Below are 20,584 nucleotides of genomic sequence, written 5' to 3' on the forward strand. Positions count from 1 at the left end.
GAAATCTCCATTGCAGTAACGTGCTGCTTCAGTACTTAAGACTAATTTAGTATCAATGAAGACAAGATAGCAATGGGAGGCAGAGGAGGAAAAGGGGCAGTGACAAAGCATTTTCTCAATGCAACAGGCAGAGATCCAAGTGCATAATTACTCATTTTGTACCCCAAAATATAGGCCAAGTTTCACATGGAATTCTACTCTAGGTCACTGAATATCACAGTTAGATAAGGAAATCTAGTACTTTGTGGAGACGTAAGGAGAAAAAAAAAGTAAACACTATATACAACTCAGATACCCCACCAGGGAAAAAGGAAAACTGGAACAATAGTAGGAAGCGTGTAAAGCAAACACTTCTCTTTTTAAAAGCAGTTATAATGCTCTGCCTGTGGTAGTGTCAGGCCAGTTTAAAAAAAAAAAAAAAAAAAAAAAAAAAAAAAAAAAAAACTTCTCCCTCCAGATCTTCTTAAGGTTGGGGCATTTTTGCCAACTTTAGCACCAACTTCCTTGAATTGTTTCCTTGATAAAATAGGTTTCACTGAAGCACAGCTATGTGCATTTAAGCAGAAATTAGCTTTTTCACATGCTATTGGGCAAACACCACTACCAAAAGCCTTTGACATCCCTTATTCCCAACATTTCTGTTGTACCTCCCAATCACTTTCTTTCAGAGATGTTCACAAAACCACTGCTATGTGCAGATATCAGCTGTGGTCAGCAAAAGCAGGAAGTGACACCATCCTTATTGATAGCCTATTGTATGAACTTAACAAATTCCACTTAAAAAAAAGAGAAACTTTTAACAAAAACTTGAGAAAAATATTGTGTTATCTGTGTTATATGAAGAGATAGAATTCCATTCCTAAACTGTCCAGTAGTAACCAGCCTTCATCTTTTCGTTGTATATTGCTAGCAGCTAGAGAGATTGAAGTGTAGGGGTAGGGTTCCAAGAAAAGTCAACTGCTGAAGAGCCATCAGCTGTACCAGTGCCAGCCTTTTTCCTCTTCAGAGCTCTGTGATGTTGACAGTCTTCATGGACCTACCAGATAGATGATGCTAGCCCTAATAGCACTATAACAAGGAGCTAGGGGATGCGCACACGAAAAGAAAGAGAAAGAGAAAGAGAAAGAGAAAGAGAAAGAGAAAGAGAAAGAGAAAGAGAAAGAGAAAGAGAAAGAGAAAGAGAAAGAGAAAGAGAAAGAGAAAGAGAAAGAGAAAGAGAAAGAGAAAGAGAAAGAGAAAGAGAAAGAGAAAAAAGAAAAAAAGAGTTACTGCAGGAGAAATTCAAGCCTATTGCTGGAATGGACTGCATCTCTATTTAGAAAAAAAAACTATGATGATAGTGATAAGTGAAAGCAACTGGACTACAGTCGCCTCTTCAACACTGTGCTACTGGCTGAAACCCACCTGACAACCAAGAAGTGTCCCTCTCAATGGAAGTAGGGGACATTTATTTGTGGTCTATGACAAGTACATTCTTAAGCCAGTTTTACCAACACGAAAAGCTTAAACATGAGCCATCTTTCAGTGTGCCTTAAAATAACCTTGCAGACTAATCCCTTCTTGAGTTACTTTTCTGAAAAGTTACTTTTCTGAAGAGTTATTAAGTGAAAATGCCTGAAGGAAGCACCAAACAAGTACAGCAGTCAATGCATAAGGCACGGCGAGATGGTAACACACAGCCACAAGTGGAAGGAAGCGGTACTGAAATGTTAAGACGACCCCTTGATATTTTCAGAAAGACTGGCCTGTTACTTCTCACGAAGCAGCTCATGGCAGCCAGAAGCAAAGACTTCCTTCTCCCCGCCCCCAAGCCCTGCTGCATGCCCTGGCTTTTTCTTGCATCAGCTCAGGTACTACTCATCTCCCTCTGTCTCACCATGAGCCTGAGCTCCTGCTTTAGTGAGCTGATCTGGCTCACATAAGGCTGCAACCAGCACCAGACCTGGTTCAAATTAAGAGGGGAGAGTGGGAATAGACAGCCAGTAGTGGGGGAAAGGGGGTGACAGGACCACCCCATCCCTGCGTGCGTGGTGTTACAGCAATCCATCCTTCCTTGTGGAGATGCAGTTTTGTATTTGCAGAGAAAACAAAAACAAGCTGTTATGTGGGCACACATACCAAAGGCAGAGGAACTGTTCTTTGAACTTCTCTCTCTTGTTGCTTTTTGAATCTAAGCATTTGCAAGTTTATTTTAAGTACATAAGCACAACAACAAGACTCAGGAACACTGATATGCACATCTTTATGCTTTGTATTTCCAGAAGCAAAGCAAAAAAAAAACAAAAACAAAAACAAAAAAACAAAGAAACAAAGAAAACCAAGCATATGAACCACAAAACTTTGTTATAAAAAGATATAAAGTGTCAAACCAGCTTTGGCAATGTCCTGGGGAAAGAGGAGAGAGAGTAGTTAAAAATCTAACACATCATTTGCTTTTTATTTTTAACCAGGAGTAGTAAATGTACAGAAAAAGCTTGAACAGTATTTTTGTTCATTTTAAGCATATGAAATGGTAGTGAAGCTAGACACATAGAAGGAGTAAGGTCAGGAGTATCAAGACTGGTTCTAAACATTTCCAAATGTCATGCTAAACAGATTGGAAGAGCCTTTTAAAGCCGTCATGAATAGGGCTTGATTAGTATCAGAGAGAGAATTCACACTATACACAAGTTCAGTATGGATTGAGAAAAGTCATTTTTCTCAGGTCTAACAGGTCTCCAAATTTCAGCTGTGAAGGCTACAATAGGGTCGATACAGTGCCATTCTCACTGATTTCGAATTAGTTCCTCAACAAAACAAAGTTGTTTTCCAGATTCAATAGATAGTAAGCACAAGCTGTTGCACTACTTTGTAATGCTGGATTTATTTTCAGAGAAGAATCTTAATAAATCTGGAGGAGAGGCAGCAGCATTTGAGACATTAAAAACCAGTCTAGCTCCAAGCAACTCCCAAAGGCTAATCTCGTATCTGCCCTTTGGTGGATGCCTTTTGCAAAAACAAAAACAAAAAAAAAAGCAAAACAAAATCACAGTATACAACAGTGAAAGTTGCAAATGCTCAGCACCCTGGGGAAGGAAAAAAAAAATCCTTAACTTCCTGACGCTATGCACATGTTTGGGATGCGAGTTAAGACCAACAATTTTAAGGATGAGGACAACATGCAACCCATTGTAGTGCTTATGGGAACAAATTAACCAGGGGCTAACCATATTCATAAAAAGGTCTAGCGTGGCATCCTCCAGCATATTGGGGACTGTGAATTACTGCAGTATTTTTTGAAAAGCAGCCACACTAAGCAACATACCCATTTCCTGATCCTGATCAGATAATATACATCTTCAATGCAGCAACATGCTTCAGCATGGCCTTCCCAGCAAAGCCCCTTTTATAGCTCCAGTTGACTATGTTAACAAATTCCCCCCTTCTCCCTCACAACACACACACTGATAAAGATTACTCCAAAGCAATAGGCTCATTTACATATCTCAGCAAAGCAATCCAGGAATTAGAGTTTATGTAGAGCTTTCAAGGCATAACAAACTGAGGTTGGAAGTTTTTCCAAGACTACGTGTCTTGTTATTCTCTGTAGAAGGTAGCACTTTCGTATGTTATTAACTGGCCTAATTCTGCTTCTTTTGCAATCACTGAAAATTATTTCTTGGGGATCAACGGAGCCAGTGCTAACTGCCTTGACAAAGCTTAAGTGTACCACAACATGAACTTCACTCATTCTCAGCCAGATTCAATTCCCTGTCCCCCTGTAAGCATAAGATAGTCATTGCAAAACGTTTCTACACATTTAAAATGTTATTTAACCCTGCATTCTTTTCTTCTGTAAAGCAACCAGATTTTATAAACTAAATGCATTCTAATTCTGAGAGGCTCGCATTTTCAATATATTAAAAAAGTTTCAAACTTAAATGACAATGAAGAAAAACAAAATGTGATCTCATTTGTATGACATCATCTTTATTGATTTAGAATTCTCAAGAGTCTTACACACAGAATTAGAGAGCATTTAGTTTCTAAACTAAACTTCTTGGCCTAGCAAAGTGAAGGCAGATGTTCATGACTTTTAGGCAGGTACTTCCACAACTTCAAAATAGTCATTGGGTAGAATAACATAGCCTTTGCCTGCCAATATGTCTTTTTCTTTCTGGAACTGAACAATCTCTCGCAGTTTTTCAATTTGTCTTTCCTGACGCCGGCATCGCTGTTGCGCTGTCTTGAGCTTCTTCCGCAGTTTTTCAACTTGCTCCTCAAGCTGCTGAATTCTTTTTCGCTGATGAACTGTATCCTCTACAGTATAGTTGTGATCACAAAAAACAGCAAGATTGCTAGGGGTCTGGAGAGGAGGCATCAATAATCCAATACTTGGATCTACAAATCTTGCATCTATTTGAGATAAATGAAAGGAAGGAGTTGATGGAGATGGTGGTAGTACAGGAGCTGCTGGTGGTGGTGGTGGCGGCGGCGGTGGTGGTGGTGGTGGCGGAGGAGGTGGTAGTGGATCTTCTGGTTGTTCTGCAAATTCTTCAGGCTAAAACAACAAAATAAATGTATATACTCATGTTTATGTTGTTCAAAAAACTACTCCAATAGTACAGCCCCCATAGAATGTAAACAGCTGGGACTGAAATTAGTAAAACAAATTTCAAGGCTACTTTTTCAAAATTAACAAACAGTTCTGGCCCTGTTAATTCTAAACTGGCTATATTTTGAAGAAGCTTCATTTTCAAGGCTCCCTGAAACTCAGGTCTCTGATGTCTTGAAGAAGAAAGCAGAAACTGAAGAACTCTGAAGTCAATCTCACTTTTGAAGACTTAAGCCAAATCCACAATTAGCAGAGAAGCAAGAACATAGGCTGCAGTTCTGTAAGATGCAGGTTAGCTGACCTAACAACACATCAATGCTATCCCATTTCCCTCTGTCCTGCCTTCTTTCTGTGGCACCTTACAACTTAGTTGGAACCTGTCAACCAGTTTAACTCACAGAGCCAGCAGACATGGAAAATCTTCTAATGAAGTAGAATAAGAATCATCTCACTACACAGGCTTATAAGTTGGCAGAGCAGGAAGGCAGACATAGCAAGGCCTGCTTCTTAACAACTGGAAGTGATTGCCTCACTGTTTTGGGACTGCAGTGTAAGGCTTAATATGTTTGGCTTAATGAGACTTGCTGAGCCAAAAAGCACAGCTCCCTAATGCCAGAAAGGGAAGATACAGGTCCACCTTTCCCTACTGCTAGTACTGGTATTTACCCTTTGACGCAACACATTAGGCTGGTAAGATGACAGAAAGCTATTTGCTTCTCCATTATCACTGCAGAAAAGTTCCGCCATTTTATTAATTTAAAACAGCTCAACAGAAGTTCTGTGAGTCTGCGAGTTTTGACCAGCATCTGAGCTGGTACAAGGAAGGAGTGAGAAGCAGAACTGCACAGCTGGCAGATGGGACTGAGAAAGGAGAAGCACAATTCTCCTATTTGACAGCAGTAAAATACTGGATTGGCTCAGCTGCACACGAAGCTGCAGTCTGCATTATACTACCCTTGATAGACTCAGTGCACTTGCATGGTTTAGGATGACACAGCTCTCTCACCATCTGAGTAGAGGCCTGAGCAGAGGATAACATTCCTCCTGCCCCAAAGGAACACAGCTAATTCAAAAATGCTTCTGATTACATGATGATTAAAAAAAGTACTCAAACAAAAGAGCTTGCATATTACTTGTTCAAAAGAAAGCCTAAGAAATTATCAGTGAAAAAGGCACTGAAACCAACTTTCTAACTACGTATCTCCAATATTATCACTACCAATACAAGCATAAGGACATTTGCAATGTGCATTACAGGTGCTGCGGAAAACACTTATATTCTAAGTATTAGTCATAAGACTTGAAGTTCATGCCATTAAGTTCCTTGAGTTATCTATCAGCTGATAAGATATGATGTGCAAACAACCTAACACTTTATTTAGAGGGCCTAAGTATCATTCCTGCACTAACAACAATGCTTGACAGACAGTAACTGAAGAGGCAGTTTTGCAGTTGGCACTGAATGGGAAGTTTCATGTGTGTTCAAATATTGCTGATTATTTTAAAGTACAAAACAGCCATCCAACAATCTTACCTCTCAATTATAAGAGATCTCCGCTAACACTGTGCCCATCTAATTCACACATGAGGATTCTAAACAATCTGACCATATCAGCTATCACTATTAAAGTCCTCCACCAGGAAAATTACTAGGAAAAAGCATGATCTGCAAAGAGAAATTCATGCTTGTTGGAAGCACATGCAAAAATCTGATAGTTGCCAGACAGCTGAATTCACAGAGACATCTATTTCCAGCTTATAGAGCATATGATATCTTTATAGAGATGTTATTATCACAATGTTATCACACAGAGCAGATCGTTCATTTCACTGACACATCATGAGCAAATTCGAATAATTTCTTACAGACAGTAAAAGATTCTCTGTAAACATGAAAAATGCAAGAAGTATTTCAAATTATGTAATGCAGAGGATAAAAAGTTGTATTTCAAAATTAGTGTCAATTTCAGAAACCCAGCAACCACTACTACCAATCTTTGTTACTAATTTATGTGTCACTTCATTAAGATGGGCTGTGAAATTAAAAACAAATAGCACTATATCCTGCCTCGTAATTAAGATCTGCCCTTTTGTGTTTCTGTAGATCAAGAATGAAATGCAGGAACGTGCCTTAATACTGATCCTGTTGCACTTATCTACTTTTTGCAGATGACTCCACATACCCATTCACCTTTTATACTGTAAAGAACTTTGCAGTCAAACTGACAAAAAAAGTGTGTAGTAGAGATCCTGGAAAAGTGTAATTAAACAAAAAACTTAAGACAAGTTTTTTTAAGTAACAACTTAAGTTGTTCATCTTTCCTTATATGCCGTGTATTTGCTCGTCTGTTATTAGCGCTTTTCATTTTCCAGATATTTCCCTTTTTATTTTTTTTGCATCACTTCCAATACTGAATATAAAACCAAAAATCAAACAAGCAAAAAACACAGCTTTCTTCTGTGTACTTCACCCCAGTACATTCTGCCATTCCCCAGATCTATCCTCTTCCTCTACTGCAAAGCCTAGGAAGAGATCTACTACTTTTTAGAAATCAGGAATTGGTCTGTTTAACTCTCACCTTGCAGTTACTAGGTCAAGAAAGAAGAGCAAATTATCCATTCTCCCCTTGTGGTAAATGGCTTTAGTAGCACAGTGAGGAGAGCAATACATATCATAGGGGAATATCATCAGATGTCCAGAGACAGTAAGAAACTAGCATGTCCTATGAATACAATGTAATTCTTAAGACAGAGATGGTTTCAGCACAGCCAGCCAGCATAGGCAGCTACCATGCCGCCCCCATGTTTACCTGTCACTTCACCTTTGCTAAACCAGAGGCCAGCATCCTTTAGAAAGGACAATTAAATCTCAGAACTAAGCTGCACCAAGTTTTTAATGATAGTAGTAGCCACCGGTCAGCCTAGGAGAGTAAAATGCAGTTTGCAAATAGTATTATTGAAGGCTTCATAACACTCCGAACATACCAGAAATACAGTTGAGCAATTTAATTATATGGCAACAATTTCCTACTCTGTTGCTGTGATTGTTCAGCATAAAGTTTTAAGCAAAATTACACTGCCATAATTTAGTTTTTGTGTATGCACACCAAAGGGCAGGTCAGAGTCGATTCATCTCTGCACAATGTTATGTGTGCTCCAAAGGCTCAGAGCATACCCCTCTGCTCTTCTCCAAACACTATGCACAGCTCTTGAACGCGTTTAGCAACCCCAGCTTTCCCGCCCACAGCCCTCCAAGTCCCTGTAACTGCATATGCTCAACAGGTACCATTTATAATCTGCCCCTTCTCCCCACTGCTCCATTACAGCAAACCCAACAATACAAATATAAGCAATGTATCTATGCATTCCAATTTCTTTAAGAGCAGTTCAGGTTTACCTTTTCATTGGGTTCAGTATAACAAAATATTGTGGGCACAGCATTTTCTTTCAGCAGCTTGTTGTTGCATTCTCTTTTAAAGCAATCAGGAGTAAAGTGTTCTGAACAAATGCTGCTATACTTGGTCGGCTTGAAGTTTTTTCTTTTAACAGCTGCTTCCCATTTCTTGCAAAGATCAGGTCTTGTAAGAGGAAACCTGTGAACAAAGTTATTTCAGCTATTCTTAAGAGCTTTCTAATATCGGGCTAGTACTATAGCTAAGCATACACTAAGAATATCTTTGCTGTTGGGACTTAACAGCGTTATCGCTTCACTTTTCCTCTACTTAACCAACCTTCAGGACCAAATGTGCAAACACAGGTCTCATACAAAGCCAATGACCTGAGGTTTTGGCTCTCTGAAAAGGCCGGGGAGGTGAGGGGAGAAGGTTCCCTTTCGAGAAATAAAAAACGTACCATCACTAAGCTTTCCAAAGAGCAAGGCGCACGAGCACAGAGAGCCGCGGGCACCCGAGGCGGCGCGGCGCCAGCACCCTGCCCCTTCGCTCCCCTCAGCAGAGCGCAGCGCAGCGCACCTCGCGCCGAGCGGCCGTTGGCGGCCGTTACCCGGCGGGCCCGCCCCGCCCCGCCCCCCGCCGGCGCGCGCCCCGCCCCCGCCGGACGCGCGCCCCGCCGCCCGCGCTCACTTGTGGAAGGAGATGGGCTTCTCTTTGTCGTATCGGTTCCGGCAGCGGTAGGCGGAACACGACTGCACCATCCTTCCTCGGCCGCGCCCGCCGCCGCGGGGCCCCGCGAAGACCAGCTCGCAGACGCCGTTAACTCACCGTCAGGCGCTCATCCTCCGCACCCCCTCCTTTCCCCCCCCCCCCGCCGGTGACCCTCGGAGAGGGACAGAAACGGGACACGGCCTCTCCCAACTCCAAGATGGCGGTGCCAGCTTCAGCGCAACTCTCGCGGTGACAGCGCGCCGCGCTCGCCTATTGGCAGATCTCGGTGCGGGGGCGGAGCCTTCCCGCCGGACTCACCAATCCCCTTTCCCGGCGGCGGCGCCCCGCCGCTCCGCCGTCCGCACATCTGGCAGCTGCGGGCGCGGTGCCTCCGAGCCCCCCTGCCCGGCACCGCACGGCGCGGAGCCCGGGGCCGGGCCGCCGCCGCCGCAGCGGGCGGGGACGGCCGGCGCCGGGAGCACTCCCCTGCCAGACCACCTCGACGTGACACGTAGTTACAGTACTGATGGGGGGGGGGAAGAAAACTCACCAGAAGTTCGCTAGCGGGCCCCTGATATCAGCAAATACTAGAAAGGAATTAAATAAATCGCTACACCACTAGCAGTAAGTTTATTTGTTAAAGTGGCTTCTGTGTTTTTCCATTTTGTAGGAATTCCATATTCCCAGTCTGCATTGGGATAACTGTCCTGTGTCAATGGCTCTTGGCAGATGTGTGGCGAAGGGGCCCATCTTTAGTGTCACCTGCTGCAGGAAATAACTGAAATGAGCTTTACCTCTCTGTGATCATGTATTTAACCCCTGCCAGGGAAAGACTGAGTAACTCCAAGTGACTTGAAGGATGAGATCAGCTGCCACCATCGCAGGTGTTTAAGAGGCACACAGCATAGTCTGATTCCTCTTTTCCTCCTCAAGTATGGTGCAGTGGACTAGTTACCATTTAAAATATTCCAGGGACAGCAGTTCTGCAAAGAATAATAGCTTGTTGAGGACCACCCTTCTCTCAAAAGCAGCAACAGCCCTCTGATCTTTTGGGAAAAGCCAGTTCTGACACATCTCTCTCATCCCCAGAAACTCTCCTTTTCTTCTCACACAATTTATAGTCTCCTTTTCTCTTTAACTCCCTCCATCCTCTTGTTTTCTAATGTGGCTTCTCTCCCACAAGATATTCCCTCCTTACTGAAATAGTTTCTTTTCCAGTGTCTTCATCCAAGTTCTCCAAACTTCTGTTAATCCTGTTTCTCTGAGGATGTTCACAGACTCTTGTCTCCCAAATCACCAAGCTTTCTACCTTCTTAGAAATCTTTCTAGTTTCTCTGAGGCCATTCAGGTAACTCTGCCCTTCCGGAGTTCTTCCCTTGAACTTCATCAGAGACTCATGTCTGTAAATTGCCTCTTCACTTCTTTTTTTTCTAAAGCTATCCTTTTACCTCTCTCAGTTTTTCCAATTCCTCTTTGCTTCCTGAGGTTTTCCGGACAGTTTTTCCTCTTTCTAGATACCTCTTCACTTGCCCTGCCTCTGTCCCCTCTTGTCCTTAGGATCTACTGTACCCACTGTCTTAGTCCGCCCTGCCCAGCAGGGCTTAGGAGTTTGTTCACATGATGCCTTGTCCTCTTCTAGATGCTCTCCTGCCCACCTCCACCAGTGTTTGTGAAGCGTCTATCCTCTTTACATGCCACTCTCCAACCCTATTAGCAATATCTCCTATTTACTAGCTTTCCCAGATTTTTCTGTTTCTCTAGCCAGCAAATCTACTGCAGTATCAGGGAGCAGCAGAAGGGTTTCCCTTTGAAAAAAGATGAGCAGGGAGCTGGGGGGTGGCCGGAGCACAGACAGCATCTGCAGGGGCCAGGGCACAGGTAATAAGATCCATCAATGGCCCCCAGCAAGAATAAGTGATGAACCTGGTTCAGGGTCCAGGCAGGAGCAGCAGGAAATGGTGCCAGAGATAGGACTTGAAACAAGGCTACGACACTGGTCTCATGTCCACTTGGAAGCTGGGACTGGAGCCCAGCACCACTACGGTGTCATTGAGGCAGAGGCTGACAGCCTGGGGCTGAGCTGAAGTGGGGTCTCTGGCCCATGGGCAGGGTCCTGAGTGCCACAGGAGGCTATGAAGGGCTGCTGAAGCCTGAAAAGGCTGTGTTAGCCTGGTCTCCTGGCTAACACTGAAAGGGGAAACATCTTCCCGGGACAAACTGCCTCCTGACTTGACAGTAGCGTCTCTGCCTCCTCCTCCTTCTGGTTTTGGAGCAAACCTAGACACAACAAAGGCACAGCAGCACAGCCACACAAAAGCAACGGTGTCCAGCACAGCTGAGCAGCCCTCCTAGATCTTGGGAGAACAGGCACTTGGTCCCGATGTGCATGGATGAAATGACTGGGGAGAAGGCATAAGTACACTGCTGAAGAGGAAAAGATAGGGAGGAGGTATTGGCAGGTCATACAGTGATGGGGGGAACAGGTGATTGCGTAGGTAAGCCACAGAGGCTCTGAGTTTATGAGACAGTGAGCTGACTTAAAAGGCTTAGGAGAGCTCTCATCAGCTCTGTCGGGATCATGCGAATATCTCCTGATACAGAGGGTTTTTTTAATACATCGAGTAGGAAAGGATTTCCTCATCCCACAAGAGTTTCAGTGATCGCGGGGGGGGGGGGAGGGGATTGTTTCAAACGAAGGTGGACAATAAAGAAAAAGAGAAAAAAACTACAGAACTGGAAAAAAAATGGAAAACATTTTGTCCAAATGTTTTCTTCCCGACACAAGGCGGTGCGTCAGGGCCCCCCGCCCCGCGGACAGACTCAGCTTTGCCCGAGCGGCTCCGCAAGGCGGAGCGTGGCGCGGCCGGCAGGCGGCTCCGTGGGCCGTAGCGCGCCGAGGGCGGCGGGCGCCGCCGCGCACCGCACCGCCCCGCTCCGCCCGGCCGCGCCCGCCGCCCAGGGCACGGCGGCGCCCGCCGACCGACCGAGCGCCGGACCGACCGACCGAGCGAGCGCCGCCGCGGCCGGGCGGCGACGGGCGCAGCATGAGCGGCGGGCGGAGCGGCCGCGCGGCCGTGAAGATGGAGGCGCCGTTTTACGCCGAGGAAGGGCTGGAGCTGCTGCCCGACTTCGTGCCGCTGCCGGGCTTCGGCACCGCCGGCGGCCCCGGCGCCGAGGCGGCGGCGGCGGGGCAGAAGCTGTTGCTCGGCGCCGCCAAGAAGCGCGACCTGGCGGCGCCCGCCGCCCCCTCGCCGCTGCCGGGGCCTTTCGCCCTGCGGCCGCCCGGCAGCGCCCGCGGCAGCGCGGCGGCGCTGCGCCTGCTGCCGGCTCCCGCCGCCGCCCCGCCGCCGCCGCCGTCGCCGGGCTCCGCAGCGGGCGGCGCCGCCGGGACCGGGGCCGGGGCGGCCCGCGGCGGAGCGGAGGCCGCGCTGGGCTCGGCGGCGGAGCTGCCGCTGCTGAAGCTGCCGCCGGCCGCCGACCTGGAGCAGCTGCTCATCCAGGGCGGCAGCGGCCTGGGGCCCGGCAGCCCGGGCCCGGCGGCGCCCGGCGGCGCGGGGGCGGCGGCGGGGACCTTCCTGTACCGGCAGCCGGTGACGCAGGAGCAGGAGGGCTTCGCCGACGGCTTCGTGAAGGCCCTGGCCGACCTGCACAAGCAGAACCAGCTCCTGGCGGCGCCGCCGCTCTCCCCGCCGGGGCCCTGCTGCCCCGCGCGCCCGGGGCCGCCGGGGGCCGCCGCCGCCGACCCGCCGGCCGTCTACACCAACCTGAGCAGCTTCACCCCCGGCGGGCCGCTCAGCCCCTCGGGCGGCGCCTACCCCGCCGCCGGGCCGCCGCCGCCGCCAGGCCTGGGCTTCGGGGCGGCGGGGCTGGGCAGCGGGCGGCTGCCGGCGGCGCGGGGCCTGGAGGAGCCGCAGACTGTGCCCGACGTGCCGCCGCCGGCGGGCGGCGAGGGCGGCAGCGGGGCGCCGACGCCGCCGTCGCTGTCGCCGCTGGACGCGGAGAGCCAGGAGCGGCTGAAGGCCGAGCGGAAGCGGCTGAGGAACCGGATCGCGGCCTCCAAGTGCCGGCGGCGGAAGCTGGAGCGCATCGCCCGCCTGGAGGAGAAGGTGAAGGCGCTCAAGGGGCAGAACGCCGAGCTGGCCGCCACCGCCAACCTGCTCCGCGCCCAGGTCACGCAGCTCCAGGGACGCGTCCGCAGCCACCTCTCCTCCGGCTGCCACATCAACGCCGCCGGCCCCGCCGCGCCGCCCCGCGAGGCGCGGCCCGAGCCGGCCACCGCCGCCGCGCCGGAGACCAGCGCCTGCTGAGGGGACGCGCCGGGGCGCGCGCGGCGGCCGTTGGCAGCCGTTGGCGGCTGTTGGCGACCGTTGGCGGCAGTTGGCGCGCGGCGGGGCTTGAGAGGGCCGGTGCGGCCGGCCGCGGCCGCCGCTCCTCTCCTTGATGCTGACGGACCGCGGTGCTGGGGGTGCGCGGCCGGTGGTCGCTTTGGTTTTCATCATCATCATCATTATTATTATTACTACTACTGCTTTTATTTTTATTTATTCGCGTCCGGAGAAGGAAGTTCCACAAGCTGGGTATTGAGCGTGTTGCAAGGTATATTTATGTTGCACTAAGTACGCAGAGTCGAGACGAGTAACTATGTTTAACAGTAAGGGTCTCCGTAGGTAGTTTGGGGGGTAGTTATACTCTGTGGGCTTGTTTTCTTGGGGGGTTGTTGTTTTCCTTTCTTCTCCCTCACCCCCGCAAGAGAAGTGCTTGAGGTCTGTAGAGGTTTTGGGAATTAAAGTAATTCCAGTTTACAGAAAAACTGAACTTTGTTTTCCTGGGAAGAAAAAAAGAAAGTTTATTTCCTAATACACGTTTCTGAAGTGTATAGCTGGGGATAACCCTTTCAAAGTTTTTTTAAAAAGCCAGAATTATACTCTTTTGAAAATATGTGTGTGTACATAAATGTATATATATATTTAAAAATAACATGGCAATGTATATTTTCTTGGTATAGGTAAGTTTTTTTTAAATATATCTTTCTCTAGTGCTTTAATTTGCCATTTAGAATTAAGACAAATACATGAGTGCTCTTGCGAGTTAAGCACCTAAATGGCTTCAGTTTTAAAGTCAAACCTTAGAGGAGAATGATTTTGTTGTAAATTTTGAGTAGGATGAAATGTATTTCAGACTGAGTCAAAAGAAAATACTTTTCTAGACTGTAAGCTCCATATTTCTTGTGCCAGTGCAAACTTGGGGCATTGATGATTATTTATTGAAACTTGAACACTTTTTGATGTTGCCTAGACCTTATTTTTATATAAAATATGTAGTAGTGGAAACAGTTATCTTGGCAGAAGAGCTTTATTCTTTCACTGTGTACATTTCAGTTGTGCTTGCTCTTTCTATAGTATAGTAACAACTCAGTGCTATACAGAAAAGGGCTCAGAAAAAGGGGAATAATAATGGTAATTCCATTGTATTCTGTTGTAATAAATTACAGAAATATTATGGAGAAGTAGATTTATTTTTTTTCAGTAGATACCTGTGTACATTTTTTCTTGTTCTACTTTATTCTAAAGCAACTTTCTAAAGTCTAGAGACCGAAAGAGTCAATGCTATACTGTGAAATGAGATTTCTGATAGGGAAAAATTGTTGTGCTTTATTTATTTCCTGAGGTTTTATTAGTAGGAGAGAACGGAAAACGAATGATTTTCTCTGATCAGACATAATCCTCTATCAGTTTTTGAAAGCTTTAGATCAATTGCTCAGCACTATGGTCTACCTTACTTTTATTGCATCTGTGTATTTTAGGCATACTACTAATGAAATGCTGTTGAGTCCTGTGATTTGGTACAGTTGGAGCGATCTGTTCCACAAGAACCCTGCTGGTACTACCTGTCCTGATGTTGCCACTCCAGAGGTGGCAGAGTTTCTTGTGAGCAGATCCACTTACAGAACACAGACCACCTTGATCTGTGAAAATGTAAAAAAAAAAAAAAAAAAAAAAAAAAAAAACTTGAATTCAGAGGCAAAACTTACACAGGGAGGTATATGCATGTTAAAAAGTGGGCTTGGGGGCGGGGAGAACATGGATGTGTACAAGCCATTCCTCAGATCTGTTAAACACATTCACCAGCTGTTAAATGTATGTGTTACTTCTCCTAAAGACAAGGATAGATACTTTGAAAATCCAGGTGGGGAAATGCGATAGGTGCACAATTTTGTGCTTTCTTTGGTGATATGAATGCTCTCTATTCAAAAAGTTCAGCTGCAGCAAAGTGTGTGAGCTCTTTCTTCCAGTGCATAGTCATCATGGCACACATGAAATGACATAAAGCATAGTAGTTGTGGTGTTGTGGTTGAGATGCTCTGGGGATATTTCTTTTCTTGATGCTTATGCAAATTAAGTAGAAGCCATATTAATCATTTTATAACTGTTTAATCACCTAACTAGAGCCTGTTTCACTGTCTTAAATGATTGCTTGTAACAGTACCTTCTACTGTTTTTTTTTAGAATTACATTAGAAATACTAGTGAACAGCTTTGAAATTATTTGATCTTAACACGAGGTTTAAAAACTTCTTGCTAAAGGCATTCTGAACTAAATAGAGTGCAATCTGTAGCAATGCCTGCTACATAATAAGTGGCTAAAAATGAAATAGGTGTTATTATGTAGCTGGTATCTCCTGTCTGCAAAGATGCTGCAAGACTAGAGAAACTGATAAAGACTTTTTTCTTACACTTGGCTTGCTTTGCCTAGTGAGGGGGATAATACCACATGGTAAAAACACTGTTATGAAATGCATAGCTTTACTCTGTTTAATGATTTTTTCTTCAATCCTGGAAAAATATATATAAAAAAACCATAGAGGGACTCTGTACTATTTCAATTCATGTTTTTGCTGATGAGTGTAGGGCTGGGTAAAGACCTCATGGCAGGACACAGGACAATGTTATAAATGTTTTTGGCTGTTCTGTACTCAGTATGCATGTGTTCTTCATTCCTTAGTATCACTTCTGGTGAGAATAAGTTAGGAGTATCTGGGAAAGATGTGTATCCTGTAAGACACAGGAAATCGTTGCAATCCCCCTTCCCGAATGAGGGTAGGGTTATAACAGGAGGGCTGCTAAGGCAGCTAATGCTAATATTAAAGCTAGAAAACACCACACATTACCTCCTTACCATTTAAACTTTCTGCAAGAGCAGTTCTGAATCCAGCCTCTTCTCAAAGCTCTCAAAAATTGACTATTTTTTTTAATAGCCTGTTTTATGCTCTAGTGGACATAGTAGAAGTGCTGACCGACTAGCTCTTTTGAACTAGTGGAGTGACTGTCAAGGGGTTATTGGTATAGCTCTCTGCACCAGCTCTCTGTCAGCGGTTACTGCCCTGTGGTACAGCAGGCAGAAAGAAATGTGTGGTTGTGCCTCAGCATTTGCCACAAAGTGACAAATACCTTCATAAAGGGATCATTGTATCAGCTATTTAAGCTAAGAAACAGGATTTAACATAGTATGACCAAAATCTGGGAAAACTATTTTTTTCCTCTCTATTGTTTCTTTTAGAGGTTGTTGCTGTCATAGCAGATGTGTGAATTAACTGTTTAAGCAAACAACAATTTAAACCAAAATAGCAGAATCAGCAGTGCTTACCTACCACAGCTGTTTACTTTAGTTTTTTGAGCCTGCCTTTATTGTCTTCTAACATTTATCAGTACTCAGAGAGGCACCTCTATAGTCTTCATAAATCTTTAAATATGATTTCTTCAGTTTGTCTTCTCTTTTTCTTCTCCGTTCATTACGGTGTTTTTTCTTCTCTATTTCTATTTAGGATTCTTATCTTTATTTTTTTTCTGGATTTTTGATTTCCATGAGATGCTAAAAGAATGACAGCAGGTAAAATCTCTCCAGTCTGTTTATATGATTTGGATCAATACCCATCCAATATCAATTTGGATTTGAATCATCTGCAGTATCTGCAGGCATTTGGTGTCTTAAGTTTTGCTGGTTGTGGTAGTGTGGGTGGAGGCGATCAGTTTACTTCATGAGAACCTTAGTGATTCTTGTTTTCGCTATCCTTCAAAACTAGCCATATTTTGTTACACTTACACACACTGTTGGCTAGTCCCCATGATGAATCTTGCTGGGGGACTTAATTTGCAGGCTGTTCTTTTGCCCTTCTGATTCGGTTTTGCATTCCAGACATGTAGCCATGACAAAGCAACATTCCTCTTTGTTTCTTTGCCTTAGGTGTAATCTTTGCTCTGGAGATTATCTGTTCTCTTATCTGTTTTGGTTGTTTGGATGTTTGCCTGTGTACAGCTGTGCACATCTTGCTATTCATCAGCAAATTTTGAATGTGGTTGAACTGATGTCTTGATCTAGCAGTGGCATATCTTCCTATGCAGGTGCTACAGCAGAATAGTTTTCTATTCTGCTGTAGGAATAGATTCCTAAATGACTCTCATCTCTTCATATTGGTATCAAAGCTTTTAAAACTGCCTTGGGGCAGTAAAAGGAAATCTCTCAGGTCCTTAAGGTCCATGTGGTTGGTGAGTGGTTCTTACAATAACTTCTGCTATAACTCGGGGTAGTAGATCTCAAAATACAAGCTCTGTCCATGCTCTCAAAAGCATAGGTTTTTGGAAGCAGCAAGCCCTGAACACAGAAGAGGGGCCATGCAGATGATCTTGACAGTTTTACTGTAAGCTGCTGATACTCTTGCAGGAGGTAAATACCTGAAAGGATTTAGACTCTTCTCTTCATGTGATAAATCACTACTGAGTGTTACACACTGTTGAAGATCAAGGAATGACCCTACAACAGTTCTCTGTTGTCTTGGTTTACATTTATTCGTTAGTGGAGGGCAAGTCTCAAAGTCTCTAGGTGTCCTGTTCTTTCCTTTAAATATCTGACTGAATTTTCCCATCTCACTTTTGATAAATGAGATCAGTGATATGATTTCAAATTGATCAAATGATAGCCTAAGGCTAAGCCCTGAGTCATTCTGTAGGATGTAGCTGTTGAAGATGAGATTTTGTTCTGTGCTTAATTTCTAATCAATTTTATAACTAGATGATATTTTCTGAATTATTGTATAGCATTGTTCAGTGGTGCTTGAAGTACAAATGCTTACTATGTCTGAATTACTAGTTGTACTGAAAATAGTAACTTGGCTGCTGTAACCTGAGTTATAGCTATTTGAATCTGATCCAGCAGCTTCTTAGATAAACTTTCTCTATACCTGAAATTAATGTGAGAAAAACAATTTTTTTTTTGTGCAAGTCATTCTTGTCTGCATTTTATGTGGTCTTTGGTAGAGTAAGTTGAAAAAGCAGTATGTTACCTTTTTGTTTGTCTTATGTGAAGTGTAATTGCTTCTTAAGTTTTGCTCTGTCCTTGCTTAGTTCTCTAACTTTCTACATTTAGTAAGCAGAAAACTTGGAATGTGACAAATCTGTGTGCATATTGGAAAAAACCTCTGCCATTTTCCAAGCATGTTATTTGGAGCTTTACTGTAGCCAATATTGATTATTGAAGAATTCCTAGGCTATTTTGGCAATCTCTGGGTATGCGACACTTCATCCCATGGGTACTGTGGGTATTGACTGTGTGTGTTCCAACACAGGTGGACAGCATAATGTGTGAGGGAACCACCTTGTTTAACATTTGGGAAAATATGTAGAAGCAACAAGCCTTGAACAGAAAAGTTTCACTGTGCATAATTGTCCTGGAAATGTTGACAGATTTTTATAACGCCATAGTCACTTGCTGTGATGCCACTTCTGAATTTACTGTACCTAGTTTAGCATAAGAAATGTTCCTGTGACAAACTGCAGAAACTTGAGTTTCTGGTAGAATAGATTATCTTACTGCATGTGGTTAAACTTCACTCAAATGTGCTGATAAATTAAACTTGAATTAAGCTTCGATTAAAATTGAAAAGCTGATGTCAGCTGTTATGGTACAGAATGGTAAACAAGATGTCTTGTTAACTCTCAGATATTTCTGTCCTATTGTTTCAAAGGTCTCTCTCTTTTTAGTCTGCTTATGAAATGACTTTTAGCTGTTTAGGCTCCAAAAACTCTGTCTTCTTAATGGCTGGTAGTAACTCAGAGACAGGATGAAAGCAATTTCTGCACAGTGTTGTGTGTAACAAACTCAGAGTGTAGGTTTCTGAAAAATGGTGCAACAATGTGTGCACAGTGGAGAACCTGCTGTTGTGCTGCTAAAATAGTCTAAAAACATCTACACCTAAAGCTTTTTGATCCTTGCTGCTTACTTTTGGGTGCAAGCACTTTTCCTAAGGTATTGCACATCAGATGGTTTACTTGCCTATTGTTTAATCGACATGGTCACAATTTGGATCACCATGAGGATGCTGAGATAGTGCACTGCAACAGAATAATCAGAAAGATATGTTTTATCAATCTTGGTAGAGTACTGTTAGTGGAACAGTAACAGGAGAGAGGAAAGAAGTCAGTCCAGCATCTGTATCTTCACACAAAGGCTGTATTTTGAAAATCAGACTTTTCATTGAGGAATCTCTGAAAAGTGCATTACTAATGTAAAAGTACTGAATCTTTGTCTTGTGCCTCTACCTGACATCACTTCTTAGGCTACAGTTTTGATTTAAGTGATGTCTTTTCAACTTGGTGCCAGTAAATGATACCAGAAAAGCCAGCAGATCAAACCTTTATGAACAAAATCTCTTGAAGCAGAGAAGTACCTGCAAACGCACATTGAAGTATTGTGCACAGGCAGTAGCGTACATAGAGAAGGTCATGCCCAAATAAATAGATTGTATTTTTCTTAGGTACCATGGTAATACGATGATGTTTCACATTTATATTATTTGTTGTGACTGAGATCTCCCAAAAGAACTAAGCTGCAACTCCCTGCATAGTTGCAAGGTGATTTTTAAATTTCCAGTGAAATTGAAGATATAAATCAATGCAGAAAGATCACTTATTTTTAAATCACGTTTAACCCTAGTACTGTCTCAAGTACTGTCGTTGATGTCTAGTAATTTGCTGCAAAGTGAAGGGAAGGCTATGGTAAATAACGATTACAAGGGAGTAGCCGTTATTAATTATGTACCTGCTGTTTACTTTTTGTGTTATCAGGTATATATTCATACCATGACTCTCTGTGAATTGAGAATATTTTGTTCTGGACTTTGTACTGCTGATGCTCATTGTCTGCACATGCCAAATATTTTTTAAAATATCTGTGCTAACTAGATCGCTTATCTGAAGAAATTACAGTTGCTGTAGGTATGCTTTGGAATGATGGGTGACTATGAAGCCCGGCTGACACAGCCATGCTAACACATAGAGGTAATGTATGTAATCAGTTCACTGTGCAGTAGTACACTGCCAGCCACTCTGACATTTAGCAAAATGCAGAAAAAACTTACTTCCACTGCTGTGTGCTTGTTTAGGACTAGTTCTGGGTGGAATATTAGCAGTCTAAATCAGGACCAGAGTGCCTTGCTATCAGTAAAGATCAGTAACAAATTCTCTGCTCCATTCCAGGAAAAGTCTTGAATGCGTTTTTTTGTTTGTTTGTTTGTTTGATTGATTTGATATTGCTTTTAGCAATTCTGATTACTTTCCTTTTCAAGATTAAGTCCTATACTCCTCTTCCTTTTAAATTTATGTCTAAATAAAGTTGAGAGCCTTTCTGCTGAGTATCCAGAAGCATCTCTTTCAACTGGTCAATTACAAGCCTCTTACCATTGTGAGATTGTGTTATTATTTCTGTCAAAAGTGAAGAAAGATGAAAATGTTAGAAGTCAGACTTCTCACTGCATCTCTGTTCTTTTCATTAAAAAGCTTGTAACTGGTAGCCAGAACTCTGCAGAATTTATTGGTACCATCCTTCTGTCCTCTTCA

At 44.1% G+C, this 20,584-nt stretch overlaps 2 protein-coding genes across 2 annotated transcripts; one reads left to right on the forward strand and one right to left on the reverse strand.

The window, feature by feature from the left end:
- Positions 1 to 2,233: 2,233 nt before the first annotated feature.
- On the reverse strand, positions 2,234 to 8,852 carry THAP1 (THAP domain containing 1). Its single transcript, XM_062600313.1, has 3 exons — positions 8,677 to 8,852; positions 7,992 to 8,187; positions 2,234 to 4,540 (listed from the first exon to the last, which is right to left on the reverse strand). The coding sequence occupies exons 1-3, from the start codon at positions 8,745 to 8,747 to the stop codon at positions 4,076 to 4,078; spliced, it is 732 nt and encodes a 243-aa protein (XP_062456297.1). The 5' UTR covers positions 8,748 to 8,852; the 3' UTR covers positions 2,234 to 4,075.
- A 2,925-nt stretch (positions 8,853 to 11,777) lies between these two features.
- LOC134153495 (transcription factor JunD-like) lies at positions 11,778 to 13,004 on the forward strand. The gene is made up of 2 exons (XM_062599738.1): positions 11,778 to 11,994; positions 12,112 to 13,004. Exons 1-2 carry the CDS (start codon positions 11,778 to 11,780, stop codon positions 13,002 to 13,004), a joined length of 1,110 nt encoding a protein of 369 aa, XP_062455722.1.
- Positions 13,005 to 20,584: the final 7,580 nt, after the last annotated feature.

Source organism: Rhea pennata, chromosome Z (assembly GCF_028389875.1).
Source record: "Rhea pennata isolate bPtePen1 chromosome Z, bPtePen1.pri, whole genome shotgun sequence".
NCBI lineage: Eukaryota > Metazoa > Chordata > Aves > Rheiformes > Rheidae > Rhea > Rhea pennata.

Excerpts from the sequence above, each read along its gene's own strand:
- LOC134153495 (XM_062599738.1), top strand. The coding sequence starts at position 11,778 with ATGGAGGCGCCGTTTTACGCCGAGGAAGGGCTGGAGCTGCTGCCCGAC. Across the intron at positions 11,995-12,111 it reads GCCGCCCGGCAGCGCCCGCG|GAGCGGAGGCCGCGCTGGGC; the intron begins GCAGCGCGGCGG and ends CGGCCCGCGGCG.
- THAP1 (XM_062600313.1), bottom strand. The coding sequence starts at position 8,747 with ATGGTGCAGTCGTGTTCCGCCTACCGCTGCCGGAACCGATACGACAAA. Across the intron at positions 8,188-8,676 it reads AAGCCCATCTCCTTCCACAA|GTTTCCTCTTACAAGACCTG; the intron begins GTGAGCGCGGGC and ends CTTTGTTCACAG. Across the intron at positions 4,541-7,991 it reads ATACTGAACCCAATGAAAAG|CCTGAAGAATTTGCAGAACA; the intron begins GTAAACCTGAAC and ends TTGTTGTTTTAG.